Source organism: Halichoerus grypus, chromosome 14, assembly GCF_964656455.1.
Source record: "Halichoerus grypus chromosome 14, mHalGry1.hap1.1, whole genome shotgun sequence".
NCBI lineage: Eukaryota > Metazoa > Chordata > Mammalia > Carnivora > Phocidae > Halichoerus > Halichoerus grypus.
This window is the reverse complement of record NC_135725.1, coordinates 87,748,448-87,773,602: the sequence shown is the minus strand read 5'-3', so window position 1 is coordinate 87,773,602 and position 25,155 is coordinate 87,748,448. Positions and strand designations below refer to the sequence as shown.

At 54.0% G+C, this 25,155-nt stretch overlaps 1 protein-coding gene across 1 annotated transcript in view; it reads right to left on the bottom strand.

The window, feature by feature from the left end:
* The window catches only part of PRRX2 (paired related homeobox 2), a 45,915-nt gene that overhangs the window by 2,073 nt on the left and 18,687 nt on the right, over nt 1-25,155 (bottom strand). The window contains exon 2 of the mRNA XM_078061290.1: nt 258-445. Within this exon, the coding sequence (XP_077917416.1) occupies nt 258-445 (188 nt within the window). The remainder of the gene's footprint in view (nt 1-257; nt 446-25,155) is intronic.

Genomic DNA, 25,155 nt, shown 5'->3' with positions numbered 1-25,155 from the left:
CCCCGCCAGGCACTGCTCCAAGCACTTGACAAATACGCAGAACCCTCTACAAGAGACCGCGTGGTCCTCACTTTCCGGGGAGGCACCTTCAACACAGAGAGGTTAAGTAACCTGCTCGAGGCCGCACCAGCGGGTAGGGGGCGGGGCTTGGATTTGAAGCCCAGTCCTCGGGGCCTCAGACGCCCCTGCCGCTCAGCGCCTGGCCTCCGCAGCTCCGGGGCCCCGAGGAGGGCCCCCCCGGGGTCCGCAGCGCTCACCTGCACACGCGCCTCGCTGAGGTTGACGCGCCGGGCCAGCTCCTCGCGCACGAAGGCGTCGGGGTAGTGCGTGCGCTCGAACACGCGCTCCAGCGCCTGCAGCTGGCTGCTGTTGAACGTGGTGCGGTTCCGCCGCTGCTTCTTCTTCCGCTTGGCCGCGCCGCCGCGCCCCGGGCTGGGACACTCACCTGCGGAGGGGCCGAGGGTCAGCAGGTGGGTGGGTGGCCGGCCGGGGCCCGCCCTGCGCCCAGAGGTGCGGAGGTGCCAGGGCCCAGAGGGTCACGACTCAGGCATCAGCTTGGCAGTTTGCACGGCGCGCTCTCCTTGAGCCGCCCCGCTCTGCGGATGGACGGCCCGGCCCCGAGAGCAGGAGCAGATCCCTTGAATTCACTCCCTCCTTCATCCCTTCCTTCATCCCTTCCACACGTATTAACTGAGCAGCTGCTGTGTGGCAGGCGCAGTGCCCACGGGGAATAGAATAGTGACCAAAAGCAGTCGGACCCCTATCCTGGAGCCAGGGCACAGGCTCCTGTTGCCACGAGGGACAACTGACCAGGTCAGGGAGGCCCAGCGGACAGCTGAGTATCCTCAGCACCTGGCCTAGGCGTTGGGGCACCGTAAACCCTCCGTGGATATTTGTCGTGGAATTATAACGACACATAACCAAGAACAGGAGTCAGAGTTTCTTTCTTTCTTTCTTTTTTTAAAGATTTTATTTATTTATTTGACAGAGAGAGACACAGCGAGAGAGGGAACACAAGCAGGGGGAGTGGGAGAGGGAGAAGCAGGCTTCCCGCGGAGCAGGGAGCCCAATGCAGGGCTTGATCCCAGGACCCTGGGATCATGACCTGAGCCGAAGGCAGACACTTAACGACTGAGCCACCCAGGCGCCCCATGGAGTCACAGTTTCGAGGGCCCACGGTGGGCAGGCTCTTGAGCACCCACGATCATTGCTCGCAGCAATCCTGTATAGACAATGGAGGCCAGCCTCATCACCCCCAGCTTACAGAGGGACAGGGAAGCAGGTTCAGGGAGGCCAAGGTCTCTGGCACGAGTTCAAGCACCCAGTCAGTGGTAGAGGAGGGATTTGAACCATCAAGCTGGTACCAGAGTCCTGGTCCTATTCACCAAACCCACCTGGCCGGCTGCTGAGAGCAACCTTCCAGAAGGCCCCACAATGCAGAAGGGCACCTTTCTGCACCCTGAGCACCTACTGCGTGCCAGGGGCTGTGTAGGGTACTGGGGAGAGACGGAGCAGACTGAGGGAGGCAGGCCCCAGAATAAGACGCCCAGTGCTGTGGGACAAGGGTTACACCATGGTGCAGGAGGATACTCAGCTCTGGCAGGCGATGGGGAGACAATCAGGGAAGGCTCCTCAGAGGAGGTGATGCTCAAAGTGGGTTTGAAGGATGTACAAGAATTTTCCAATCAGATCAGAGGGAGGGAGGGCAGACATTAGAGGCAAGGCACAAGAGGTGGGAATGATCAGGGGGTGAACCCCAGCAGAGGAGCTGACCAAGGGTCTACGCTGGCCTCTGATGCAGGATGGGCAGCTCAGGTAAGGACGCCCGGCATAACCCTGGGGAAGGCATGGCGTCAGCAACTATTACCTTTTAGACCCATCCTGTCCCTTGAGGGACGTTTACAGCCACTATTGCCCCATTTCCATTTTATTGAGGGGCGGAACTGGACTTGGCTATTTGTCCCCCAGGGCCCAGTTTATTGCCCACTCCTCCAGGGAGCCCTCGTGACCACCTGAGTCCACCTGGGATCCCCTGCTGCACTCACTCCGCACACACGCAACACCATCAAGCTCAGCACTTCCTTATGCATCTGATCTTATTAAAAATGTATATTTTAATAACCAAGTAATGTCAGTGCTTGTCACAGTAATAGATTCAAATACCAGAGAAGGGTCAGAAGTAAAACAAAATACTCGCCTCTCCCCAGCTCTACTCCCCATGCTTTACAAGATTACAAATGTACATTTTAAAAAATTTACAAGCATGAGATCATGCTGAACACCCTGGTGCTTCAACTTGCCTATTGATAATTTTCCAGATACCATTCCATCTCGGCACAACAAACATAACCCTCTTTATGTGGATTGTTCCCCACACTCTATTTTCTCTAGTGTTCCCTCCCTCCATCTGGAGGAACTTATTTTTTATTGTATTTTTTCAAAAATTTTTATTTACTTATCCGAGAGAGAGAGAGAGATCGCTAGCAGGGGGAAGCGGTAGAGGGAGAAGCAGACTCCTGGCTGAGCAGGGAGCCCCACTTGGGACTCTATCCCAGGACCTGGGGATCATGACCTGAGCTGAAGGCAGACGCTTAACCAACTGAGCCACCCAGGCGCCCAGAACTTATTTTTTAAAGCAGTTTTTGCTTTATCCTTCCAGCATTGCTTTTTGCAAATATAATAAAACACTCCTTTCCACAGCTCCCAAGCACTTGGCTGGGGGACTACCCCATGGTTTATTCTCCCAGAGCCCTATTGATGGACACCTGGTGCATTTCCAATCTTTTGCCACTAAAAGAATGCCACAACGAAGAACCACACGCAAACATGATTTCCTATTTTTGCCAGTACATATTTGGGACAGATTCCTAGAAGCGGGATTGCTGGGCCAGTGAGAAAAATGCTAGAGGTGGCCAGATTCCCCCATAAGGCTTCCCACCAGCAGTGTATGGGAAGGTCTGTTTTGCCCAGTTTGGACAACAGAACATATTGTCAACCTTTTGGAGCTGAGTCCATACCTTGTGGTTTTGCTTCCCCAGTTACACAGTCCCTTAACACGTCCAATATTCTTTGCACAATGCCGGGTATTTGCTCTGCTGAGCATCTAGAACATTCCAGGCCCAGTGATGAATACCACTCAATCCCTGTTTTCAAAGAAGCTCCCACGTTAGCAGGGTTTATTGACTCTTGAGCAACCAACTGATTCGATTTGAGGCTGAAGCGTTCCATGAGACTGGTAAATAATAATCGTGGGAGCCGATGGGGGTCCTGTCAGGCAGGACACAGCGCGGTCCCTGGGAAAAGATGACCTTACAGCTGAGTTTGGACTGGTAGTTCTCTATTGAGGACAATTCTGCCTCCAGGGGACACCTGACAGTGTCCGGAAACATTGCTGATGGTCAGGACTGGGGGTGGGAGGTGCTATAGGGGTTGAACAGGTAGAGGCCGGGGCTACTAATAAACGCCCTTCAGGACAAGGACAGGCCCCCACACCAAAGAATCATCTCGTTCACAGTGCTCACGGCACTGGCCTAACTGGGCGTTCAGGACTGTTGCAAACGCAGGAGTCACATGTGGGGGCAGGGGGTGGTGGGGAACGTGAGTGGCCCTAAGGGAGCCGCCTCGTCCCCTGGCCGGGCTCCAGCCTTCTCTCCTTGCCCCTCTCCTCCAAGAAAAGGCGAAGATGGATGAGAACGCCTGGTGCCTGTGAATGTCTCTGTGCCCTGCGTCCCTGTCCCCTGGAGCGGGAGGAAAGCTAAACTAAAACAACAAAGGCCCACGAGCTGAAAACCGGGTGGTGATCAATAGCCCCAAAGCAGGACAGAAGCTTCTGGAACACCAGCCATCCCAGAGATGATTTCCATCCCCCTCTAGGCAACGCTGTTTGGGCACACACCCAACGCAGGAGGCATTTCAGCCAAAAAAGGAGACTTTTTTTCGAGAAGTTTCTGAGCAATTCAAAACGGAGGGTGTTTAAATGAAAACCATTTTGCAGCTTTCGCCCCCGCCAAGTGGGCGCCGGAAGAAACAACTCGGCTCTTTCGCTGGTTAAACTGTGTGGTGACTTGGAGCCGAAACCCTCACTCAAAGGCATTTAGCGCCGGGCCCCCCGACAACCCCAGGCCTCCCACACCAACACCAGCTGGCCTCCTCCCGTGTCTGGGATCCGCTCTCTCTGGGGTCCCATCAAGGCAGCTCTGATGGGGCACGCTCAGCAAAAGCTGGTTTAGCCCACGAGTCGTGCCAGGCGTTGCCCATGCTTCCATGCACTGAATCTCTGCCCCCGGGGGAAACTGAGGCCGAGGTTGTCCCTCTGGGTTGGAATTCCTGTTTGTCAAAAGGCTCAGCCGGCCCAGGCTGCGGGTGTCTCCTCCCTCATCCACCTTGCTCCGAGGGAAGGGGACCCAGGGGTCTGTCGCAATCTCAGTCCTGGCTCTAGAAGGCTTACAGCCTCACGTCACCTCACTGGTGTGGAAATGCCCCTTGATCTCCATCCTGGCCTGGGGGGGGGGGGTAGGGGGATGGGAAGACAGAAGTACGTCCCTCGGCACCTCTTTGTTCCAAAGGAAGACCTCCCCTCTGGGAGCTGTGAGGGACAATGGCTTGCTCAGTCACACAAAGTTCCTATGAGGAGCAGAGTTTAACTCGGTGCCGAGAGCAGAGGAATTGCTCATAAATGGTCACTACCCTCAGCTTTGTTGCTTCTGGGCAAGTGGTTTTGTGCCCGAGGTCAAGGGTGTTTCTCCCCAGCCCTTTGGTCCCGTCGCCCCAGCCCGCGGTAGAAAGACGGTCCCCCCGCGGGGCGCCTGGGCGGCTCAGTCGTTAAGCGTCTGCCTTCGGCTCAGGTCATGATCCCAGGGTCCTGGGATCGAGCCCCGCGTCGGGCTCCCTGCTCCGCGGGAAGCCTGCTTCTCCCTCTCCCACTCCCCCTGCTTGTGTTCCCTCTCTCGCTGTGTCTCTCTCTGTCAAATAAATAAATAAAATCTTTAAAAAAAAAAAGAAAGAAAGACGGTCCCCGCTGCGGGCAGCCGAGGCCGAGGACACCTCAAGCAGCATCCTGCAGGTGACCCAGGACTCGACCTCTGCTTTCCGGCGGATGTGCTGGATATTTGTGACCCGAAGCTCCTGAGTCACCTCCTGAGAAATGGGTGGTGGTGGGCCTGTGTGTCCCCCGGGGAGGGGGCTCCACGCTGGGACTTTCAAACATTTGGAAAAGAAATAAATAACTCACTAAGCCTCCGGCCAGCGATTACTGGGGCCCCGTTCTTTCCAAGTCGGGCTGTGCCCCAAATCTCCTTTTGTTCGGTAAAAGTCCCGCTTTTCTCCAGGGTTCAGAATGAAGCCCAAACCCGCCCGCGTTTACAGGGGCTGCTTAGGTGCAGTCGTGAGGGGCTGGATCGGGGCGGGAGAGAAATGTATTCGGATGGGGGGAGGCCTGCCACACTCTCTCTCCCTTAAAACCAAATTACTTCGTCCCCGATTACATTACAATATAAAAAAATGACTTGTGCACAGTTTTCTGCCATTAAATTATTTCACACATACCATTTATTTGGCCGACTGCGGGCCAAAGACATTTAAAAACTCTGCTCTCAGCCAAATGATCAAGTGTTCCTGGCTCCTCTCCCCTGCACCCATGGTTTTTCTTATTCCGTGTAATTTAAGGGTCTAAATAGTCTGGAGGGAATTAACTGCAAATTCTTCCTAAGACAAATAAACCCAGCCTCTTCGTTTCTGCCTTTCCCAAGCTGTTGAGAGACACTCTCTGTTTGTTTTTGCCTCAAATAGTCAGTTTGCGCCTGACCCCGGGGCCGCGGCGAACTCCAACCCAAATAAATAACTTTTATTAATTAGCATTTATTCTGACCAAATAAGCAGCCCCTCTCCCCCCTCCGATGTGATCTCTGCCAACACGTTCACAAAAATAAACAGTGGGTCCCCAGGACCTTGATGTGGATTTAACAAATTAACACCGGGCCTTGGTCAAAGGAGCTCCAAGCTGCAGAAATATTTACAGGCAGGAAAGTCTGAGGAAGGAAGTAGAGGTGGAGGGCCCGGAGGGGCCTGCAAAGGCTTCAGCCCCCACTCGCAGGTCTCCTGGAAGAGATGAGGGTTCCTTTGAAGGACCCCTGGTTCTCCCTTGTCGGGCTCAGACGAGAATTCTGGAAACTGCCCCGAGCTGTCACTGAGAGCCACCAGGAGGCGCTGAGGGTAATCGCTCACCTCCTCAGCAGGGAGAAGGAAGAGGCTGGACAGGCCAGTGGTTAAGGAGGTGAGAGCCACCCCCCCAACTCCCCCCTCACCCCCCACCCCCAGGCTCGCCAGCGGAGTGGCTGAGGGCAAATCTTTGAACAGCTCCCAGCCTCGGGAATCTCACTGAAAAATGGGAACAAGGAACTACCTCATTAACCCTACACGGGGCTCTTAGCCCGATTTTACAGATAAGGAGACTGAGGCTCCCCGGGTGAAGCAACATGCCAAAGCCATAGGACTAGGAAAGGCCGGAGCTGGGATTTGAACCTGCAGGTGAGCACAGAGCCCAGGCTCTTAGCCCCCTTGATGTGGGGCAGCCGGCCCTAAGAGGGTCTGCACCCCCCGTTCCTCCTGCAGAGGGATTTCTGAGGGTCTCTCCAGGGGCTTAGGGTGAATGCGTACAACCAGGAGGAAGGAGACTGAAGGCCGCAGAGGTGTTTCTGGAGCTGGGTGGGGTGCGTGCCGGAGCTCCTGGGCACACAAGCTGGGGCCTGGAGAAGCACACAGGAGGGAAAGGCGTGCAGGCTGCCCAGCCGGTGAGACCTACCAGGGCAGGGCCACTGTCAGGCATGACACTGAGTCGGGCCAGCAACATTAGAAGGAAGAAAGGAAGGAGTGACAGGAGGGAGGAGGAAGGAGAAGAAGCATGGTCCCTGAAGCCCTTCCTGAGGCGGTCAGCCCCACTCCAGCCAGGATCCCAAGCAAGGAATGTAAGAGCTGGTTTCATGTCCAGCCAAGCTGACCTTGGTCCCGGACACTGAGTGACCAGGCCTAAGACACAAAGGAGGGGCTCAGGTCCTCTGGGGAGATCACACAGGCAGACTTCCTAGCATCACCTCCCTGGAAGCCCCCAACAGCCTCAAGAGGGTCAGGCAGGCCTGTCTCTGTCCTAGAGAGAAGACAGAGGGAAGCCCAGAAGGGGCCAGGACCTACCCAGGGTCACACAGCAAAGAAAGCCCACTCCCCTGGCCCTTTCTTTTCTCGATACATCCCTCGTAGCCAGTTGCCAGGGAAAATGGAGAGAAGAGGTAGCCCCAGCCCCCAGCCCAGCCCTGGGCATGGTGAACACAACAGAAGGATGGAGCCTTTCTCTAGAGGGCCTTTCTGGCTCTATCCACTGGATGGGCCCGGTCCTCAGGAGGGCGTGGGGCTGCTATCCCGGGTTTGCAGCCTCCTTGAGGTTGGTACTCACACTGGACATACACACCCCTCACTTGCGGACCCTTGCATATATCGTTCCTGGGCTCGCAACCCCTCCTTTCTCCCTCCCTGACTCCCCTTCATGTCTCAGCAGAATGCCATCTCCTCGGGGAAGCCATCCTAGACCCCCTGTTGTAGCTGTGTCACACTGTTGAGTAAATGTGGGGTCATTTGTCCAACAGGGCCTGGAACTTACTATTTTTTGTCCCTCTGGAACCCATCACAGGGCCTGGCTTAAGGTAAACACTTCACAAATATTTTTTGAGTGTTGAGTAAATGAATGAATGAACAACCTGGGACTCTCATGCCCAGACTCCTGTCCCCGCCCCCAGGCCAGTGACCAGTATGGTTACAAGGGAGCCTAAGCAGGCGTGGGCTGACCCTGCAGTCTGGAGGAGATTGGGGGAAGCTCCCACAGATCCCCTAGAAACCTCAGCAGAGTCCTAGATGCACAGTTGCCAAGCATCTGGGTCTCTCTGGGGTCTGGAGCCTGTCCCTTCCATGCACAAAGGCCACGACGTGCTGCATACACTTCCACAGGATGACTGGACCCCCTCAGAAAACCCAGTGGAGGGGCCCGGGCACCAATGGGATCTGCCTCACCAGACAGCATGAGCTCCTACCCACCACAGGGCCTTTGCCCAAGCTGTCCCCTCTACCTGGAGCACTGCACCATTTCTGCCTGACTCAGGCTTACCCAGTTTTTAGTCTGAGCCTAAATTCCCTGCCCTAAGAGGTTTTCCCAGCCCCCAGGCCAGGCCGGATCTCCTCGTTACAGGCTCTTGGGCCCTTTCCCTCTCCCACACATCTGTAATGAAGTAGTTTTTCTCTTTTGGTTTATCTACTTTGTGCCCGTCTCTTCCATTTAACTCAGCACTAGGAAGGCAGGGACTGGGTTTGCTTGTCACCCTATAGCCCCAGGACCGGGCAAGAAGTTTGGTTTCAAAAATATTTCTGAATGATTGATTATGTAAATGAAGGAATGCCTCATCCCAGAAAACAATGGGAAATCCCAACATCCAAAGCCAGTTTGCCTTCCCCTCCGAAAGGCCAGTGGTTACTTAGATGTGACAGCCACAGCACACGCAATTAAAGAAAGATGAAGCGGACTTCATCAAAATTCAAACTTTAGTCAACACCATCAAGAAAGTGAAAAGACAACGCACAGAATGGGGAAAAGGTTCACAAATCATATGTTTGGCAAGGGGCTTGTATTTAGAAGATATTAAGAACGCTTAAACTCAACAATAAAAAGACAAGTCATCTAATTAAAAATGAGCAAGGGATCAGGGCGCCTGGGTGGCTCAGTCACTTAAATGTCTGACTCTTGTTTTCGGCTCAGGTCATGATCTCAAGGTTGTGGGATCAAGCCCCTTGTTGGGCTTTGCGCTCAGCGTGGTCTGCTCCAGATTCTCTCCCTCTGCCCCTCCCCTAGCTCGTGTGTGCTAGCTCTCTCTCAGATAAGTAAAATAAATCTTTAAAAAAATGAGCAGGGGCGCCTGGGTGGCTCAGTCGTTAAGCATCTCCCTTCGGCTCAGGTCATGATCCCAGAGTCCTGGGATCGAGCCCCGCATCGGGCTCCCTGCTCCTCAGGAAGCCTGCTTCTCCCTCTCCCACTCCCCCTGCTTGTGTTCCCTCTCTCTGTGTGTCAAATAAATAAATAAAATCTTTTAAAAAAAAAGAGAGAGCAAAGGATCTGAATAGACATTTTTCCAAAGAAGATATATAAATGGCCAACAAGCATGTGGAAAGATGCTCATCATTAGTCATCAGGGAAATGCAAATCGAAACCGCCATGAGACACCACTTCACACCCAGTATGATGGCTAGCATCAAAAGACAGATATTAACAAGTGTGGGCAAGAATTTGGAGAAATTGGAACCCTCGTGCACCGCTGGTGGGAATATAAGATGGTGCAGCCATTTCGGAAAAGAGTCTGTCTGATAGGTCTTCAAAATGGTAAATACAGGGGGCGCCTGGGTGGCTCAGTTGGTTAGGCGACTGCCTTCGGCTCAGGTCATGATCCTGGAGTCCCGGGATCGAGTCCCACATCGGGCTCCCTGCTCGGCAGGGAGTCTGCTTCTCCCTCTGACCCTCCTCCCTCTCACGCTCTCTGTCTCTCATTCTCTCTCTCGCAAATAAATAAAATCTTAAAAAAAAAAAAAAAAAAAAAAATGGTAAATACAGAGTTACCATCTGACCCAGCAATTCCACTCGTAGGTATAAACCCAAGAGAAGTGAGATGCATATCCACCCAAAAACTTGTATACGAATGAACGTTACTTATAATAGCCCAAACTTGGAATCAACCATCCAACAGCCAATGAATGGGTAAACAAACCATAGTCTGTCCACACAAGGGAATGTTTTTGGACTGTGAAAAGGAATTAAGTGCTGATTCATGCTACGACACGGACGAACCCTTAAAAACATTACTATGCTTAAGAATATTATGCTAAGTGAAAGACGTCAGTGCCATCCATGAAAGGCTGCATAATGTATGATTCCAATTTTAAGAGATATCCAGGGGCGCCTGGGTGGCTCAGTCGGTGAAGCGTCTGCCTTTGGCTCAGGTCATGATCCCGGGGTCCTGGGATGGAGCCCCGCATCGGGTTCCCTGCTCAGCCGGGAGCCTGCTTCTCCCTCTCCCTCTGCCTACTGCTCTGCCTACTTGTGATCTCTCTCTCTCTGTCAAATAAATAAATAAAATCTTAAAAAAGAAAGAAAGAAAGAAAGAAATGTCCAGGAAAAGTAAATCTAAGGAGACAGAAAGTAGGTCAGTGGCTGCTAAGGCCTGGTGGTGGGGAGGGTTGAGGTGGGGAGGGAAGGAGGATGACTAAAGGGTGCAGGGGTTTTGGGGGTGCTGCTGGAAATGTTCTAAAATCGTGGTGATGGTTGCACAAATGAACATATTAAAAATCACTAAAGTACACACTTTACACACTTTAAATGGTATGTCAATTATATCTCAATAAATTGTTCTATAAAAAGAAGTACACAGGAAAAGGCGGAGGGGCAGAGAGAGCCACTGGGATTGGTAGAGAAAGGAGCCCCCCTGGACTGGGGCAAGGGGACCCTGGGAGGGGCGTGAGAGTGGGGGACGTAATTGGCTAAGGCCCAGATGATGGCTCAGCCCTGCGGGTTTAGCCCCAGAGCCGCTCTGGGTCCTGGTCTTTGGGGAAACCTTCAGTGAGAAAGCTGCCAGGAGGCGGGTTCCTGGGACAGAACGTCTCCACATGGGGGCTGCCACAGCAGGCCCACTCGGGGAAGCCAGGGGGGCAGATATAGGTGAGGCTAAAGCTACCTCTCTGGCCCAGGAGCCTTTGAAAAATGGGGTCATTGGGCCCAACGAGGGGAGCAGAGACAAAGCTACCAGGCAGAGAATATCTGTGTCCTATTCTCAGGCACAGAAAAGGGCCAGGAGGTCAAGGCCAGCTACGGCTGACCATCTCAAAGGTTCTGGGTTTCCCGAGCCTCCCCTCGTGCCCCCCAGGCTTCTGGGTTCCAGGGCCTGACCGCTCTGGCTTCAGCAGCCCAAGAGTCCAAGAGTTCAAACTTCCAGGCTCCTCTGGCCATATTTGTGGTCGGCCCAGCCTTCTCCACTCCCCAGACCCCGAAACCACCTCCAGAAAGTGGGGGCACCTGGCTGAAGTGGGGCCCCAGGGGGGATGGGAGTCGGGGAGCCATTCGGGAGAGAGAGGAGCAGCCCTCTGCTCAAAATTTGGTCTGAGAAGGAGGTTAAGGTCTGTCCGTCTGGTTTTAATCTAAGGTTGGTGGCCAAATGCCAAATTTATCGTAAGACTTACATTTTAATAAGGGGTTGGTATTTGGAGGAAAGCTGCCCTCCTTAACCATTTCCAGACCAGGCTGAAGTTGCTGCTCAGGGGCCAGTGTGGGGTTTTGCCTCCCAGTTAAGAGCCCGAGGGCCTCTCGAGGCCGGAGCCAGCAAGCACCCGCTGGGAGTCAGGGTGAGCGCTGGTGGCCGGGAAGAGAGATGTTCCGACTTCCCGTAGCTTGGTTCTCAAGCCAACCCACCAAAGCTCTGGGGCTCAAGCCTGTGACTCTTGTCTTCTCAAGGACTCAGACCTAAAGGGACCTTACAGCCCCTTATTTTTGCAGATGGGGAAACCGAGGCAAGTCGGGGTGGCACTGACCTGGTCAATGGCTCCCAGCAAGGCAGTGGGATCCCAAGTTCTGCCCACTACAGTCCCACACCTGAGGATACACGTTTGCCTCCTCCCTGCTCCCTCTGTCCCTGGGTTGGGGTGGCGGGTGTTGGGGGGGTACTTAGGAGCTGACCGTTGACCCAGCAATCGGGCATGTTTGGGGGCAGTGGGGGAAAGGCAACCAGCAGCCCACCCAGAGAGCAAATGACTGCCTCCCCCTGCCCTCCACCACTTCCCTTCCCCCCTGGCCCCCACCCCGCATCTGAAAATGAGGAAAACTCCCCCTCCCCCTCCCTCTTGGGCCCTCAGTATCACCATCTGTGCAGTGGGGGCAACAAGGGGGCTATTCCTCCCAGTCAGGGCGGCACAGAGAGGACGGAACAGTCCGGGGCTTTCCTAAGAAGGTGCTAGACGCGGTGGGACTTTACACAGACAACTGTTCTCCCCACTAGTATTCTTCCCAAACGATGGCTCACTGGTCCTTCCCCTCTTGCGCTGGTGAACCCCTTGAGGAATCTGAGGAATTCTATGGGCCCTTCCCCCAGAAAAACACAGGTGCACACACAATCTCGCATGGAACTTTGGGTGATTCATAGACTCTCTGAATCCTGTCCACAGACCCCACCCTGTAAAGTCAGCTTCATGGAAAGGCAAGTTTCTTTGGCCCCAGAAGAACATGTCCCACTGCCCCCTGTTCCATCTGGGGGTCCCCAGCAGCCCTCTCCCCCCGACAGCGAGCGGCCAAGACCGAGGCCAGGGCCATGGGCCCCCTCCTCCAGGGCTGGCTGGCGGGAGCTCGCGGAACCCTGGTTCTGGAATGACGCTGCGCTCCCTGAGAGGCTGACCTTTAAAGCATCGCTGGAGGGCTTTTATGACCCATTTGTGAGTTCCAGGCACGCTGGAAAATGTGTTTGAGGCTCCAAGGAGCTCCCAGGGCCGTCTGGAGTGTTCCTGCCTCTCTCCTCACCACAGCTGGGCCTATGGGTGAGGACAGAGGACTCCTTCCCCACCCTTTTCTTTTTCTGTTTGGCTTCCATTTACTCAACTTTATTATGTGCCTGGCACTGGGTTAGAAAGTCCCGCCTTCTGAAATGGGGCAGGCGCCGTCGTTAAGCCCTGTTCTCAGTGGGGGACAGTGAGGTTCAGAGAGGTGAGGGAACCGACCCAGGTCACACAGCCAGGCTGTGAGGAGGCAGCGATTTATGCCCAGGCTGTCTGTCCCCAAAGCCACCCTTGCTCTCTGGAGGAAAGCAGCCCTGGTTAACCATTTCTAGACCAGGGTGAAGTTGCTGCTAAGGGCCCCGCGTGGTTCTCTCCCATCGGCGAGCCCCGAGGGCCTCGCAAGGCCCACAGCCGCTCCAGATTTCCACGGTTCCGTTGACCTCTCTGCTACTTGAACAAATCTGATCCCTCTGCCCACACCCGCTCACCTCATTGGCCCTGGTGCCCTCAAGGCTGACAATCCCCTGCCGTGTGTCAGCGGGCTGGTGCCTGTCTGCATCCCAGCAACCACCAGCCTGCCCAGCAGCGGGCACACTCAGGACCTGGGCACAGAGCCATCTGCGACACCCCTATTGTGTTCCTGGTCACACCCTAGAAAGTTCTCTGCTATGGGGAGCCATAGTCCATCTCCCTGTGGGTCGCCCCAGTTGTCTGGGGACTCTTCTCCAGAAGGGCTGCTAACACTTGAAGGCAGGTTTTCCAATGCCTTCACGCACGACTCTGGGAACCTGCCGGCCCCTCTCACCACCTCTGGGGTGCCCGGTGGAGGGGTTGACACCAGATCTTCCTAATGTCTCACAGGGGTGTCCACTGACAGTTTGCTTCAGAACTTCTGGGAAGCTTGTTAAAAATGAACGTTCCCGGGGGGCGCCTGGGTGGCTCCGTCGGTTAAACGTCTGCCTTCGGCTCAGGTCATCTACTGGATCTCAGGGTCCTGGGATCCAGCCCCGAGTCAGGCTCCCTGCTCAGCGGGCAGACTGCTTGTCCTTCTCCCTCTGCCCCTCCCCCGCTCATGCTCGCTCGCTCTCTCTCTCAAATAAATGAATAAAATCTTAAAAAACAAAACAAAAAAAACCAAAGGACATTCCCATCTCATCCTACGGGATTCCAATCCAGCAGGCTCCAGTCCAGCTGGGAATCTGCAGCCGACTTTCTCTCACCCTATAGTTTAGCAACCGTGGGGTTCAGGACAGCAAACTGGGAATGACCCAGTTCAACATGAAAAATGCCGATTCACGCTCTAGGTCTGCACTGTCCCATGGGGTAGCTGCTACCTGCAGCCGTCTAAATTTGCACTGATGAGAATGAAATGACAGTCCTCAGTCCCCCTAGCCACACTTCAAGGGTTTAATAGCCACACGTGGCTAGAGGCTCCCGCACTGGACAGCACAGACAGGGAACATTTTCACTATTTCACTATTACAGAAAGTTGTATTGGATGGAGCTGCTCTAGAATTCCAATTTTTCTTCTTTTTTTAATGGAGAGGGAACAACCACAACAAAGACCAGCATTGAAGGATATTTGAGAGGAGAAAAATCATCCCTAAATCCCACCATGTCGACATATCTGCTTAATTTTTTGTGGACTTTTTGGCCCATGTCCACATGTATCCAGCTTGCACATGAGTCCACTTACAGTGTGCATGAATATCATTTCCTTTTTTGGATGGGATATTGATGAAAAGGCCAGGATTAAGATCAGACATACCCAGGGACAGCGTGTGTGGTTGCACAGGTTGTGCACTGCACAACTCCAAGGGCACCATCCCCACAGATTATAGTGTAGCTGGTGCCCCCTCTAGTTATGCAGTCGACAACCCTTTAGACCATACCCGCTTTCTGGAAATAGCTGCATTCAAGTTCTGGCTTCATGTCGCACCAGCTACGTGAGCTCTGTGGACAAGTGGCTTCACCTCTCTGAGTCTGGTTTCCTCACTGTAAATGTGGACGGCAGTACCTAAAGTGCTTAGACAATATCTGGTGCCTAGGAAGCGCTTGAGTCACTTCGCTATTATGTCGGTGACTATTACGACCTCACAATTTTTTTTTTAAAGATTTTATTTATTTTATTTGATATAGAGATAGAGTGAGAACACAAGCAGGGAGCAGAGGGAGAAGCAGGGTCCTCACTGAGCAGGAAGCCTGATGTGGGGCTGGATCCCAGAACCCCGGAATCATGACCTGAGCCAAAGGCAGATGCTTCACCAACTGAGCCACCCAGGTGCCCTCTACCTCACGGTTTTATGGAGCAGATTCAGTGAGATAAGGCAGGTAAAGTGCCCTTTGTTGGGAGTGGCACCGCCCAGGGCTGAGCACATGTTGCTAGATATTCGCGTAATCTCCACCCTCATGTGTTGCTTGAGATTCACGTAATCTCCACCCTCATGTGTTGCTTGAGATTCACGTAATCTCCACCCTCATGTGTTGCTTGAGATTCGCGTAATCTCCACCCTCATGTGTTGCTTGAGATTCGCGTAATCTCCACCCTCATGTGTTGCTTGAGATTCACGTAATCTCCACCCTCTTCGACAGGATCGGTTGTGGTTGCCTCATTTCACCTAGTGGGGATACCAAAACTGCTTAACTCGTCATTTCCCTCTTGTGGGACATTTGGATTCTTTACAATTTTTCTCTATTGCAAATGATGTGGAAATGGCTCGTTTCTTTGTCTTTCCACTGGATTTCCAAACCCCGCCTACTTCGAGGGAAGTTCTCACAGCTGCATCCTCCTCTCTGCCAGGACCTTCCGGCTCTTTCTTGCCACTGAGTCAGCCAGAACAGGCTCCCCACACAAGTATAAAGGCTGATTCACCCAGCACAATGGTTAAGAGCTGGACTTTAGAATCAGCCTGCCTGGGTTCAAATCCCAGCTTCACTGCTGTGTGACTCCGAATAAGTTACAACCTTTCTGTGCTTCAGTTTTCCCATCTAGCAAATGGAGAAAATGTTATATCCCCCATAGAGCTGGGATGAGGATTAAGTGAGTTAATGTATATAAAATTCTTAAAACAGTGCCTGGGATCTGGTTAAGTGCTAAATCACATTAGCCATTAGTGTATTTATTTGGAGTCAGATGCGTCTAGGTTCGAGTCCCAGACTTGCCATATATTGGCTGTGCAACCTTTTGGCAAGGTACTCAACCTCTCTGAACCTCATGTTCGTATCTGTGGAGTGGAGACTTTGGCTATACTGAGAGGATCACGGGCAACCGTGTGCCTGGCACACTGAAGTCTCACTCCTAAACAACAGCTGTAAGACACCTTTTCTGCAGAGCCAGTGTGCGTGCGCGCGCGCACACACACACACACACACACACAGAACAGAGGCTGCCCCGAAGCTGTCCCAGGAGTCTTTCATAGATCCTTCATGGATGCTTCCAGAGAAGCTGGGTTGGATCCAGCAGGAAGCCTTGAGACTGAACCCAGAGACTGACCTTGTCTTTTTAGTCTCAGCACCTGGCACATGGTAGGTGCTCAATAAATACTGAAAGCAAAAATATGAATGGCTGAATGCATGCATGCATGAATGAGGGAATGGAATTTGGGTCCCAGGGGAGATAATCCCAATTCTGTGCCCGTCCAGATACGTGAAGACTTTTATGCACTATAGATTGGGATAAAGTATTACAAGATTTCCCACTTTCCTGACCCTCCTATCTGTAGAAACTAATGTATTTATGTTTCTCTAAATTTAGGGGCCAGAGTATGATCCAGAGAAATCCCCCTCCCAAAGGGAAAGGCTTCAGCCTGGCTTTGCTGGCACTCAAGGTCAAAGGAACAGGGGCATCATTCTTCTCGTAGGGGAGGTGGGTAGTGGGGGGGCTGGAGCCACATCCGCCTGCCCTGAAAGGCGAGGGATAGGGGGACTGGATAGGAGGGGCAGGCAGCTGGTTATCCCGAGGCCCTCTCCAACAGGGTCCAGCATCCTCCCTTCCTAAAAGTTGGGGACCACCTTGTTCCTTGAGCCTTCAAATGCAAAGGAAATTTGATCCCGAGCCCAAAGTCTGACCTCCAGAGTCCGACAGCCTGGATTGGACTCCCACCTCCTCCACTTTGCAGCTCTGTGACCTTGAGCTTATCACTGCTCCTCTCTGGGCCTAGTTTCCTTATGAGCGATGTGATGTGTTCCAACAGGACGGCAGTCCTGTTGCACAAGGGAGAATCCACTGCAGCTCCGGCCAATGGCCAGAGCTTTGGCCCTCTAGGTCTCACCTCCTCCGAGCCATTCAGAGCCCCTGGAGATGATGCGGGAGTCCCCACCCCACAGGCACCTAAAGTATTGGTGTGCATGGGGCTGACGCTCCCTTCCCCCACTCAGCATCCCAGCTCCCCACTTGCAGAACAAGGAAGAAGGCTGCAAGGCCAGGAACATCCACTCTTTCCACATATCGTCAAAGGTTTTCTATGAAACACTCTTCCCACAAGTCCGGGAAGGACTGCAAACCAAGGGGACCACCCCAAACCCTAAGGCCCTGGGTGAGGCCGCCTCCTCTGCAGCCAGACTGGGCTGGCTCAGACTGACAGCACCACCCTGTCCTGTGCTTCCTCTCTGATCTCAATGCCGCCTCCATCTAGGGGGACCAAAGTGCCCCCTTCCCACCCCCACCCCCCATCTTCCTAACCCCCCCTGCTGGGAGTGGTCGCTGACAGGGCACTCCTGGGAGCCCGTGTGGTGAGACCTGAGAGCTCAGGCCCCAGCTCCCTTGCTCACCACAGGACCCCAGAGGAGGCCCAGGGAGGGAAGGAGGTGGGCTGGAAGAGCAGGGCACCCCAAGCTGCCCCGGAGAGGGGTGGGGCATGGGCCTGACCCACAGCCAGGGCTGAAGACCATCCTGTGGCTGATGCAGATTTGGTGCCAAGCTGGGACAGGCCTCAATGAAATCCTTGTATTTACCCCAGTGGGTGAAAAAACCCCCTTGCGAATCCATGCGTTTAAAAGGCGCCAACCCCTACATTTCCTTCGCCCCATTTCCTGCTCCCCTCCCCCCACTCTGGCATTTCTCAGTATGGCCCAAACTCCTCATCTTAGGGGAAGCTCTGACTCAGAACTTTAAAAATCTTACACACAAACTTAAGAAAACAAACTTGGGGGTGGGGGCGGGAAGAGTCCCCGGTCCTTGACGGGGGCGGGGAGGGGGGTTGGGGCTGGGCTTTCCAAGAGGCCATCCTTCCCTCCTGGGGATCTAGGCCAGCGGGCTGGGCGGACCCCACCCGGGGAAGCCCAGCGTCCCGGGGGTCGCTTTCCCCGCCCGGCGGGGCGCGTCGGCGCTCGGCTGGCGGCTGGGGCCTGGGGTCGCTTGTACGCACACGCGGGTCGCCCCGAAAGCCAGGGGGGTGCCCGGCGCGCCAGCCGCCGCCCGCCCCGCCCGGCCATGTGCGCGCCAGCCCGTGCGTGCGAGCGCGCCGCGCCGGTGGCGGCCAGAGCGGCGCCGCGGCACATCTGGTTCCAGGCGAGCCCCTGGCGCCTGCCTCGCCGCAGACCCGCGGCCCAGACACACAGACGTTAATAGATCGGCGCGCCCAGCCCCGCGCGGCCCGCGCCCGCCGCCGCCAAGCTGCCGAGTGGGAGTGCGAGGCGGCCGCCCGCGCGGAGGGGTGGGCGCGGAGGGGTGGGCGCGGGGCGCGCGGGGGCCGGGGCGCTGCGCCCGCCCTCCCCCTCCCCCTTCCCCTGCGGCCGCCCGTCTGCCCTCCGGCTCCGACCCCTCCCTCCCGCGTCCGCCCCCCAGCCTCCGCGAGGTCCCGGCCTGGAGCCACGACTGCCCTTTCCCATCCCGGGAAACCGAGTTCACGGAAATCCAGCCCCCAGTTAGCGGCGCGCACGGCGAGGGCGCATCTCCGCGCACAGACGCTGCCACCATCGCCCGCCCGTTCCACAGTCGGGGAGACTGAGGCTGGAGCGGTCACTCGCCCCACGTCACCCAGCGAGAAGGCAACGGAGCCGGCCTTCAGCGGGGCGGTTGGACTCCAGCCCCACCCCAGGCAGATCCGCACCGGGTTTTGCCCCCTCCTCAGCTCCTAACGCACACACCCGGAACCCAAGGTCACTCAAAGTCGGTGGCAACACGGGCCCTTACCTGGGGCGTCTGCCGCACCCCCACCCTTCCCCAGAGGCCCTCTCCTCAGCCGCACCCCAGATCCTTTAGCTGAGGTCCTGCGACCCAAGCACCTGGAGGCAGTGAGGCTTCCGGGGGGCTCCCCAGTTTGGGAGGATTCTTTCTCTTGGCAAGGTTTCAAGACGGCTCCTCATTCAGAATTGCTCCCGGCATCAAACCCTGCACCGGAAGGGTACACTCCAGGCCCACTCTTGCTCTGGGAATCGCTCTGCTTTGGAACCTCCTTTTTTTATTATTATTATTCAGGGGTGTATGACACGATGGGTTTTGCTTTTGAAAGGAAGCTATGATCTTTAGAAACTGTCCAGATACTAGATTAAAGAGTGGGCTAAAGTGGGTCAGTGAGTGGTAGTGGGTGTCCCTCCAACTTTATACATACATACATACATACATATATACTACGCCTTTAGCCCCCAGGGGTAAGCACGTGTGCTCGCAAATTGCAAGTAATTTGTTGGCTCCAGGTTAAATTTTAGCATTCCCTCCGCCCTCGGAGGGGACTTTATAAGAAAATGGACCCACATCAAAGTACTACACTCACCCTCAAAGGAGGAAAATAGCATTTTTTTTTTCTGAGCTGCTTACACCATGGAGGAGTTCTGTTCAGAACTTTCCCATTAATACCCTCTGAATTCACTTGGGGGGCTTGTTAACTTGGGCCATCAGAAATCTGGGTTTTAGAACAAAACCACACTTTAAAAAAGTTCCCAGCCTGAAGGTAATAGGCTCTGTAATGGCCTTGGTGAATGTGCCCGGGCGTCAGAAGCCTGTCTGTTTTTACTTTCCAGCCAAGTCTCAAGGTAAAGTTTTGGGCTGGTAGGGCTCCCGCCCCCAACCCTCACCACCCAGAATGTGGGGCCAGGAGAAGAGCCGCGTGGTGCAGGAAGGGGAGACTCCAGCAAACTGGGGGCTCCTAACCCAGCTCCCAGCCCTTACTTCCCCCCACCCCACCCCCTTATCCCCTGGTAAGACATGCTGAGTGGGCCTGGGAGCCGGTGAAGGCCAGGCCACTGGCCAGGACCAACCAACACTGCTTCCACGTGTAAAAACCAAACCAAACAAGCAAATTGGCCAAGTGGAGCCTGAGCAAGTGACAGTGGATTTGGAGGGACGCCGGTTCTCCCAAGCATCTGCCACTTCAGCATCCTGTCCCTCCACAAAGGCACTTTCTCCTGCTCCTGGACCTGATGGCACATTCTGGTCACAGAACTCCGTCCCCTTGCCTAGTGGCCTCCCCTCCCTCCTCCTCAGCCAGAAACCTGTGGAGAGGATGCCGCTTGCAGGTGCCCAGTCCATACTCCACGGTGGGGGATGGAGGTAGGATCTCCAGAACTTTCAGGCCCTGGGACTTTGCGAGGCCCTGGCCCCAAGCAAGCCCAGCCACCAGTCTGTGAGGTGTTGAGTTCCTCCCCGGGCTGCCGGGTGACTCCAAAAGGTTAACTGGTGGGAGCTGGGCCCTGCGCAGAGACCTGTCTGTGTGGCCTCTAGCATGCACCATTTCTTCTGTCTGGCGAGCCCCTGTCATCTGGAAGCTGCAGACGCAGAGGGCCAGGGAGTGGCTGTGAGGGGAAGGGCACTGAACCCCCCGAGCCAGAGGCTTGGCCCAGCCATGAGGCCTTTGCTTGACTACCAGAGCCATGCCCAGACACCATACCAGTTATCATGATTCTGAAAGGGGCTCCCCCCGCTGCCCTCCACGGAGACCCCGATGTGCCAGCTACTTTACACTATGATGCGGCTGAATCTTCACACCTGCAACCCCAGGAAACAGATCCTCATCATCGACCCATCATGCGGATGGAGAAACAGGATCTGAGAGGACTAATAACTTCCTCTAAAGTCACACAGCCTATTTGCGGGGGACGAATCAGGGACTCATGCCCCCCGATGCACCCGACTTCAGCCCCTGAGCTCCTAACCACTGAACCATACTGCCTCCTGGTGGGACAGGGTCCATATTCCTGCGGAGCCTGGGTGAGTGTGTGCATACCTCTTCCTCCAGGCCCCAGCCCGCACAGAGTCACAAGGGGCTTTGGAGAGCACTCAGACCAGGGCTGACTCATGGTGGTGTCATCCCCACCCCCCACGCCCACTTCTAATCACCTGCTAGTAGATGCTTGGAACACTGTGTTAAGGGAGATTCTGAGGAGCCCTGGTTGATTAGCCTTGTTTGCCAAGGGGTTAAGGAAGGGGGTGTTCCAACAAGAAGATGAGTATTTGTCAATCCTGAGCCTGGTTCCAGTGTCCTGGTTTTATAGATGCAGAAGACTGGAGCCAAGAAAGGAGGCATGACTTGCTCAAGGGCGCTGGGAGAGTTCTGAACAAAGCCAGAGAGGGGACACGGGTTTTGCTCCCCTCTGGGGGCTCTTTCCACCTCAAAAGCAGTGTTGCAGAGTGCCACCATCTCGCTGCCCCTTGGCCCCTCACACATTCTTTTCGGAAGTTTCACATAGGTCACAGAAGTACATTCGAAGAGAGAGATGTTCAGTTTCTGCCTCTTTAAGGAAATAAATGAGCAGCAATCTGGCATTGCCAGGAAGCAAACCCTTATCCAGGGCCTCAGTGGCAGCAAGAGAAATCATCCTACCTCCTTCGATATATTTATATGAGGGACAATATTCCGCCTCTCGCACAGGAATATCACAGTGCTAGGTCATGTTGGCAAGGCAAGTTTTGCCCTGAGAGAACAATTATTTTTAAGATGCTACCATGAGAAAGTTTTTTTTTTACAAAACCAAATTAGAAACAACCTGATTTTTTTTAAATGGGCCAAAGACCTTAACAGACACCTCATTCACAGAAGAGATACAGATGGCCAATAAACATAAGAGAAGATGCTCAACATTACGTGCCATTAGAAATTGCAAGTTAAAACAACAAGCAGACACCACCACACACTTCCTGGCGACACCAAATGCTGGCAACGATGTGGAGCAACAGGAACTCTCCTTCATGGCTGGTGAGCACGCAGAAGGATACAGCCACTTTGGAAGACAGTGCGTCAGTTTCCCTATGAAACTAACCTTATTCTTACCATAGGAGCCAGCAGTCAAGCTTCTTGGTATTTACCCAAAGGAGCTGAAATATATGTCCATACCAAAAGCTACACGTGGATGTTTATAGCAGCTTTATTCATAATGCCCAAACTGGGAAGCAACCAGGATGTCCTCCAAGACGTGAGCAGATAAACCTCGGTCCAGCCAGACAATAGGATAGTATTCAGTGTTAAAAGAAATGAGCTATTGGGGTGCCCGGGTGGCTCAGCCAGTGAAGCATCTGACTCTTGATTTTGGTTCAGGTCATGGTCTCAGGGTCCTGAGATCGGAGCCCCAAGTCGGGCTCTGCTCTCAGCTGGGAGTGTGCTTGAGATTCTCTCTGTCCCTCCCCCCTGCCCCTTCCCCTGCTTGTGCTCTCTCGGAGGAGGAGGAGGAGGAGGAGGAGGAGGAGGGGGAGGAGGGGGAGGAGGGGGAGGAGGAGGAGGAGGAGGAGAAGGAGAAGGAGAAGGAGAAGGAGAAGGAGAAGAAGAAGAAGAAGAAGAAGAAGAAGAAGAAGAAGAAGAAGAAGAAGAAGAAGAAGAAGAAGAAGAGAAATGAGCTATCACGCCATGAAAAGACATGGAGGAATTTTAAGGGCATACTACTAAGTAAAATAAGCCAATCTGAAAGGGCCACATGCTGTAGGATTCCAACTATATGACATTCTGGAAAAGGCAAAACTCTATAAACAGTAAAAAGGAGTTGGCAGCCAGGGGAGGGATGAGCAGGTGGAGCACAGGATTTTTAGGGCAGTGAAACTATTCTGTATGATACTATCATGGGGGATGCCTGTCATTATCTATTGGTCCAAACCCTATGGCTTGAGTGACAATGACCTGCCAATTTAGGTTCATGAATTCTAACAAGCGTGCCAATCTGGGGCAGGGTGTTGATAGTGGGGAAGAGTGTGTGTGTGTGTGTGTGTGTGTGTGTGTGTGTGTGTGAGGGGAGGGGTTATGGGAACTCTCTATACCTCCTGCTCAATTTTGCTGTGAACCTGAAACTTCTCTAAAAAAACAAAATAAAATAAAATCTATTTAAAAGGAAAAACAAAAAGGAAAAAAAATTAACCAAAGCTTGTGGTGTGCTGCTAAATGTTTAACAACTGGTTCTCTGTGAGGAGGCACCTTGGATTTATGTTTGTCAATTCCTGGGAATAAATACTTCCACCAGGGCCAATTTCTAGCTACAGCCTGAGACCAATGAAGGCAAAATCGGGAGGACATGTGCAGAAGCACCCCAGGATACAGTATTTGCACCGTCCAGATACCGTAAATGCAAATAACCCCAAGCCTATAAATCATAGTCAATGTAGTAAAATGGTAAGAGGTGAGTTTTGAGTATATATCGCCTTTGTTTTCAGTACAGCTTGGGTCACTGTAAATTTATATAATTTAACTTTTGATGACATCTGTATGTGACAACCAGCTTCCAAAATCCCGCACGTTTCCTAGCGGGCACTCGTGAGGCAGCACGAGCTGGTGCTGGACGCCACCGCGGTTTCTGAGCGCCCAAGGGACGTGGTCTCAGTTTTGTGGGTTTGCACGACTCCCCGACCACGCGCAGGCACGTTTTGTCGGAGGCGGCATCAGGGTGTACGGCCCATTTCGGATTTGGAAACCAGATATTTTATGGATGGTGATAGCCGTGTCTGTCCCCCAAGAACTACCGCCCTTGGGGGGGGGCGCTGTGAAGCCCCCACCTCCTGCTTACGTGCTCGCCAGGGTTCAGATCCTTCCCAACGACCTGACGCAACCAGTGGGTCTAACATCACCTGCTCTGAACACCGGGGTCTTTCTAAAGTGACTCATTACCCTCAAGCGTGTGCCCAGAAGGCTGAAAAGTCGGAAAACTCAGGTTTCATGCCAATTATCAGGGAAAGAGGGGTGCATCCCCCCCAAACAGAGGTTGTGAGGGAAGGGGAGGATGGGTTGGGCTAAGGTGGGAGGGATGGAGGCAGCAGGGCGGGACTGGGGTCCTCGCTGTTGGTGCTCAGCACAATCCCTGGGTGGGGATTTAAAAATAAAATGCCAAGCCCCGCCCAGCCCTCTACCCTCCAGAGTCTGACTCAGGGATGGGGCCTGGCCATGAGCATTCATGGAGCACTCTCCAGGTAAAGTTACTGTGCAGCCAGGGGGGTCAAAAACCACTCACTGACAATATCAAGTGTATGGTCTTGGGGCATCAAGCCTGGCCTCGTGGAGCCCCAGCACTATGGCCACAGGCCACCGAGCCAAAATGAGCCTATTTCTCTGTCTGCGAAGTGGATTGTCACGGGCGTAAGTCAGGTAACGGAGCACCCCAAAACGAGAAATGATGGAATCTCTCTCTACACATGTGTGGAGTAATTCCCGTGTGCAGGGCACTGAGCCAAATGCACCATGCTGGGAGATCCACACTCTCATTGATTCCCCTTTTACGGATGGGGAAACCAAGGCTCAGGGACAATGAGGACCTGCCCAAGGTCATCCAGCTAGCTGGTTGGCAGAGTCAGGATTCAGAACAGAGCAGACAGGCTTCTTGCTCTAGACATGAGTGCCTTGGGAGCTCAGAGAAGATGGGGAAGCTGCAAGAGGAGAGATCAGGAGAGGAGGTGGGGGTGTGGTCAGGAGCATAAGAGCAGCCCTAAGCCATGGGCCTCTCGGAAAAGAACAAGGCGGAACATTCCTGCCCTGTGCATACTTCACCTCCTTCCTGTGAGACCCTCATTGTCCATAACTTCTGGGGAGTCTCAGCAGAGCAGGCACTTCCTGTTCCGTTCTATGAATGAGAACGGAGGTAGACGGAGCAGCTGAAATGTGGACCCAGGGAACGCTCCCGGCCTTTCTTCTTCAGAGTCAGTTAGACCTGGTCCTGATGTCGATGTGCTTCTTAGAGAAAACATGAGGTTGATGTGTGCTATTGCAGGTGTTTGGGGAGCGGGCAGGAAGGCACAGAGGGAGGGGCAGAGCAGGAGGTGGGCAGCTCACGGTCTGTGCCCACACCATGGAGCCTGGGTGGGGGGGGTGGCTCTTCAAACAACCCCCCTTCACATCAGGGGGCCCTTCCAGCCCTCAAAACCCTCTCTCATCCACCCTTAGAGACAGTGCAAGGGGGATACGGTCATTAACTTGCTTTTCAAGAGGGGAAACGGGTCCAGAGAGTCCACGTGGCCTGCCCAAGCTTACCCAGCTGGGATCTGAGCTAGAGTCTCCCTGCCCTTAGCTCCTGGGCCAAGCTACCTGTCTGCTTCCAAATCTCAAGTGGGTATAATAAGAGTACCCTCCCCACAGAGTTGTTATGATGATTTCACGGACTCGGGGACAGTGACCCAAAGGGGCTGCAAATCAGGCTGCTGGTTCTGCAACCTTGGCAAATCATTTCATTGCTCCGTGCCTCAGTTTCCCT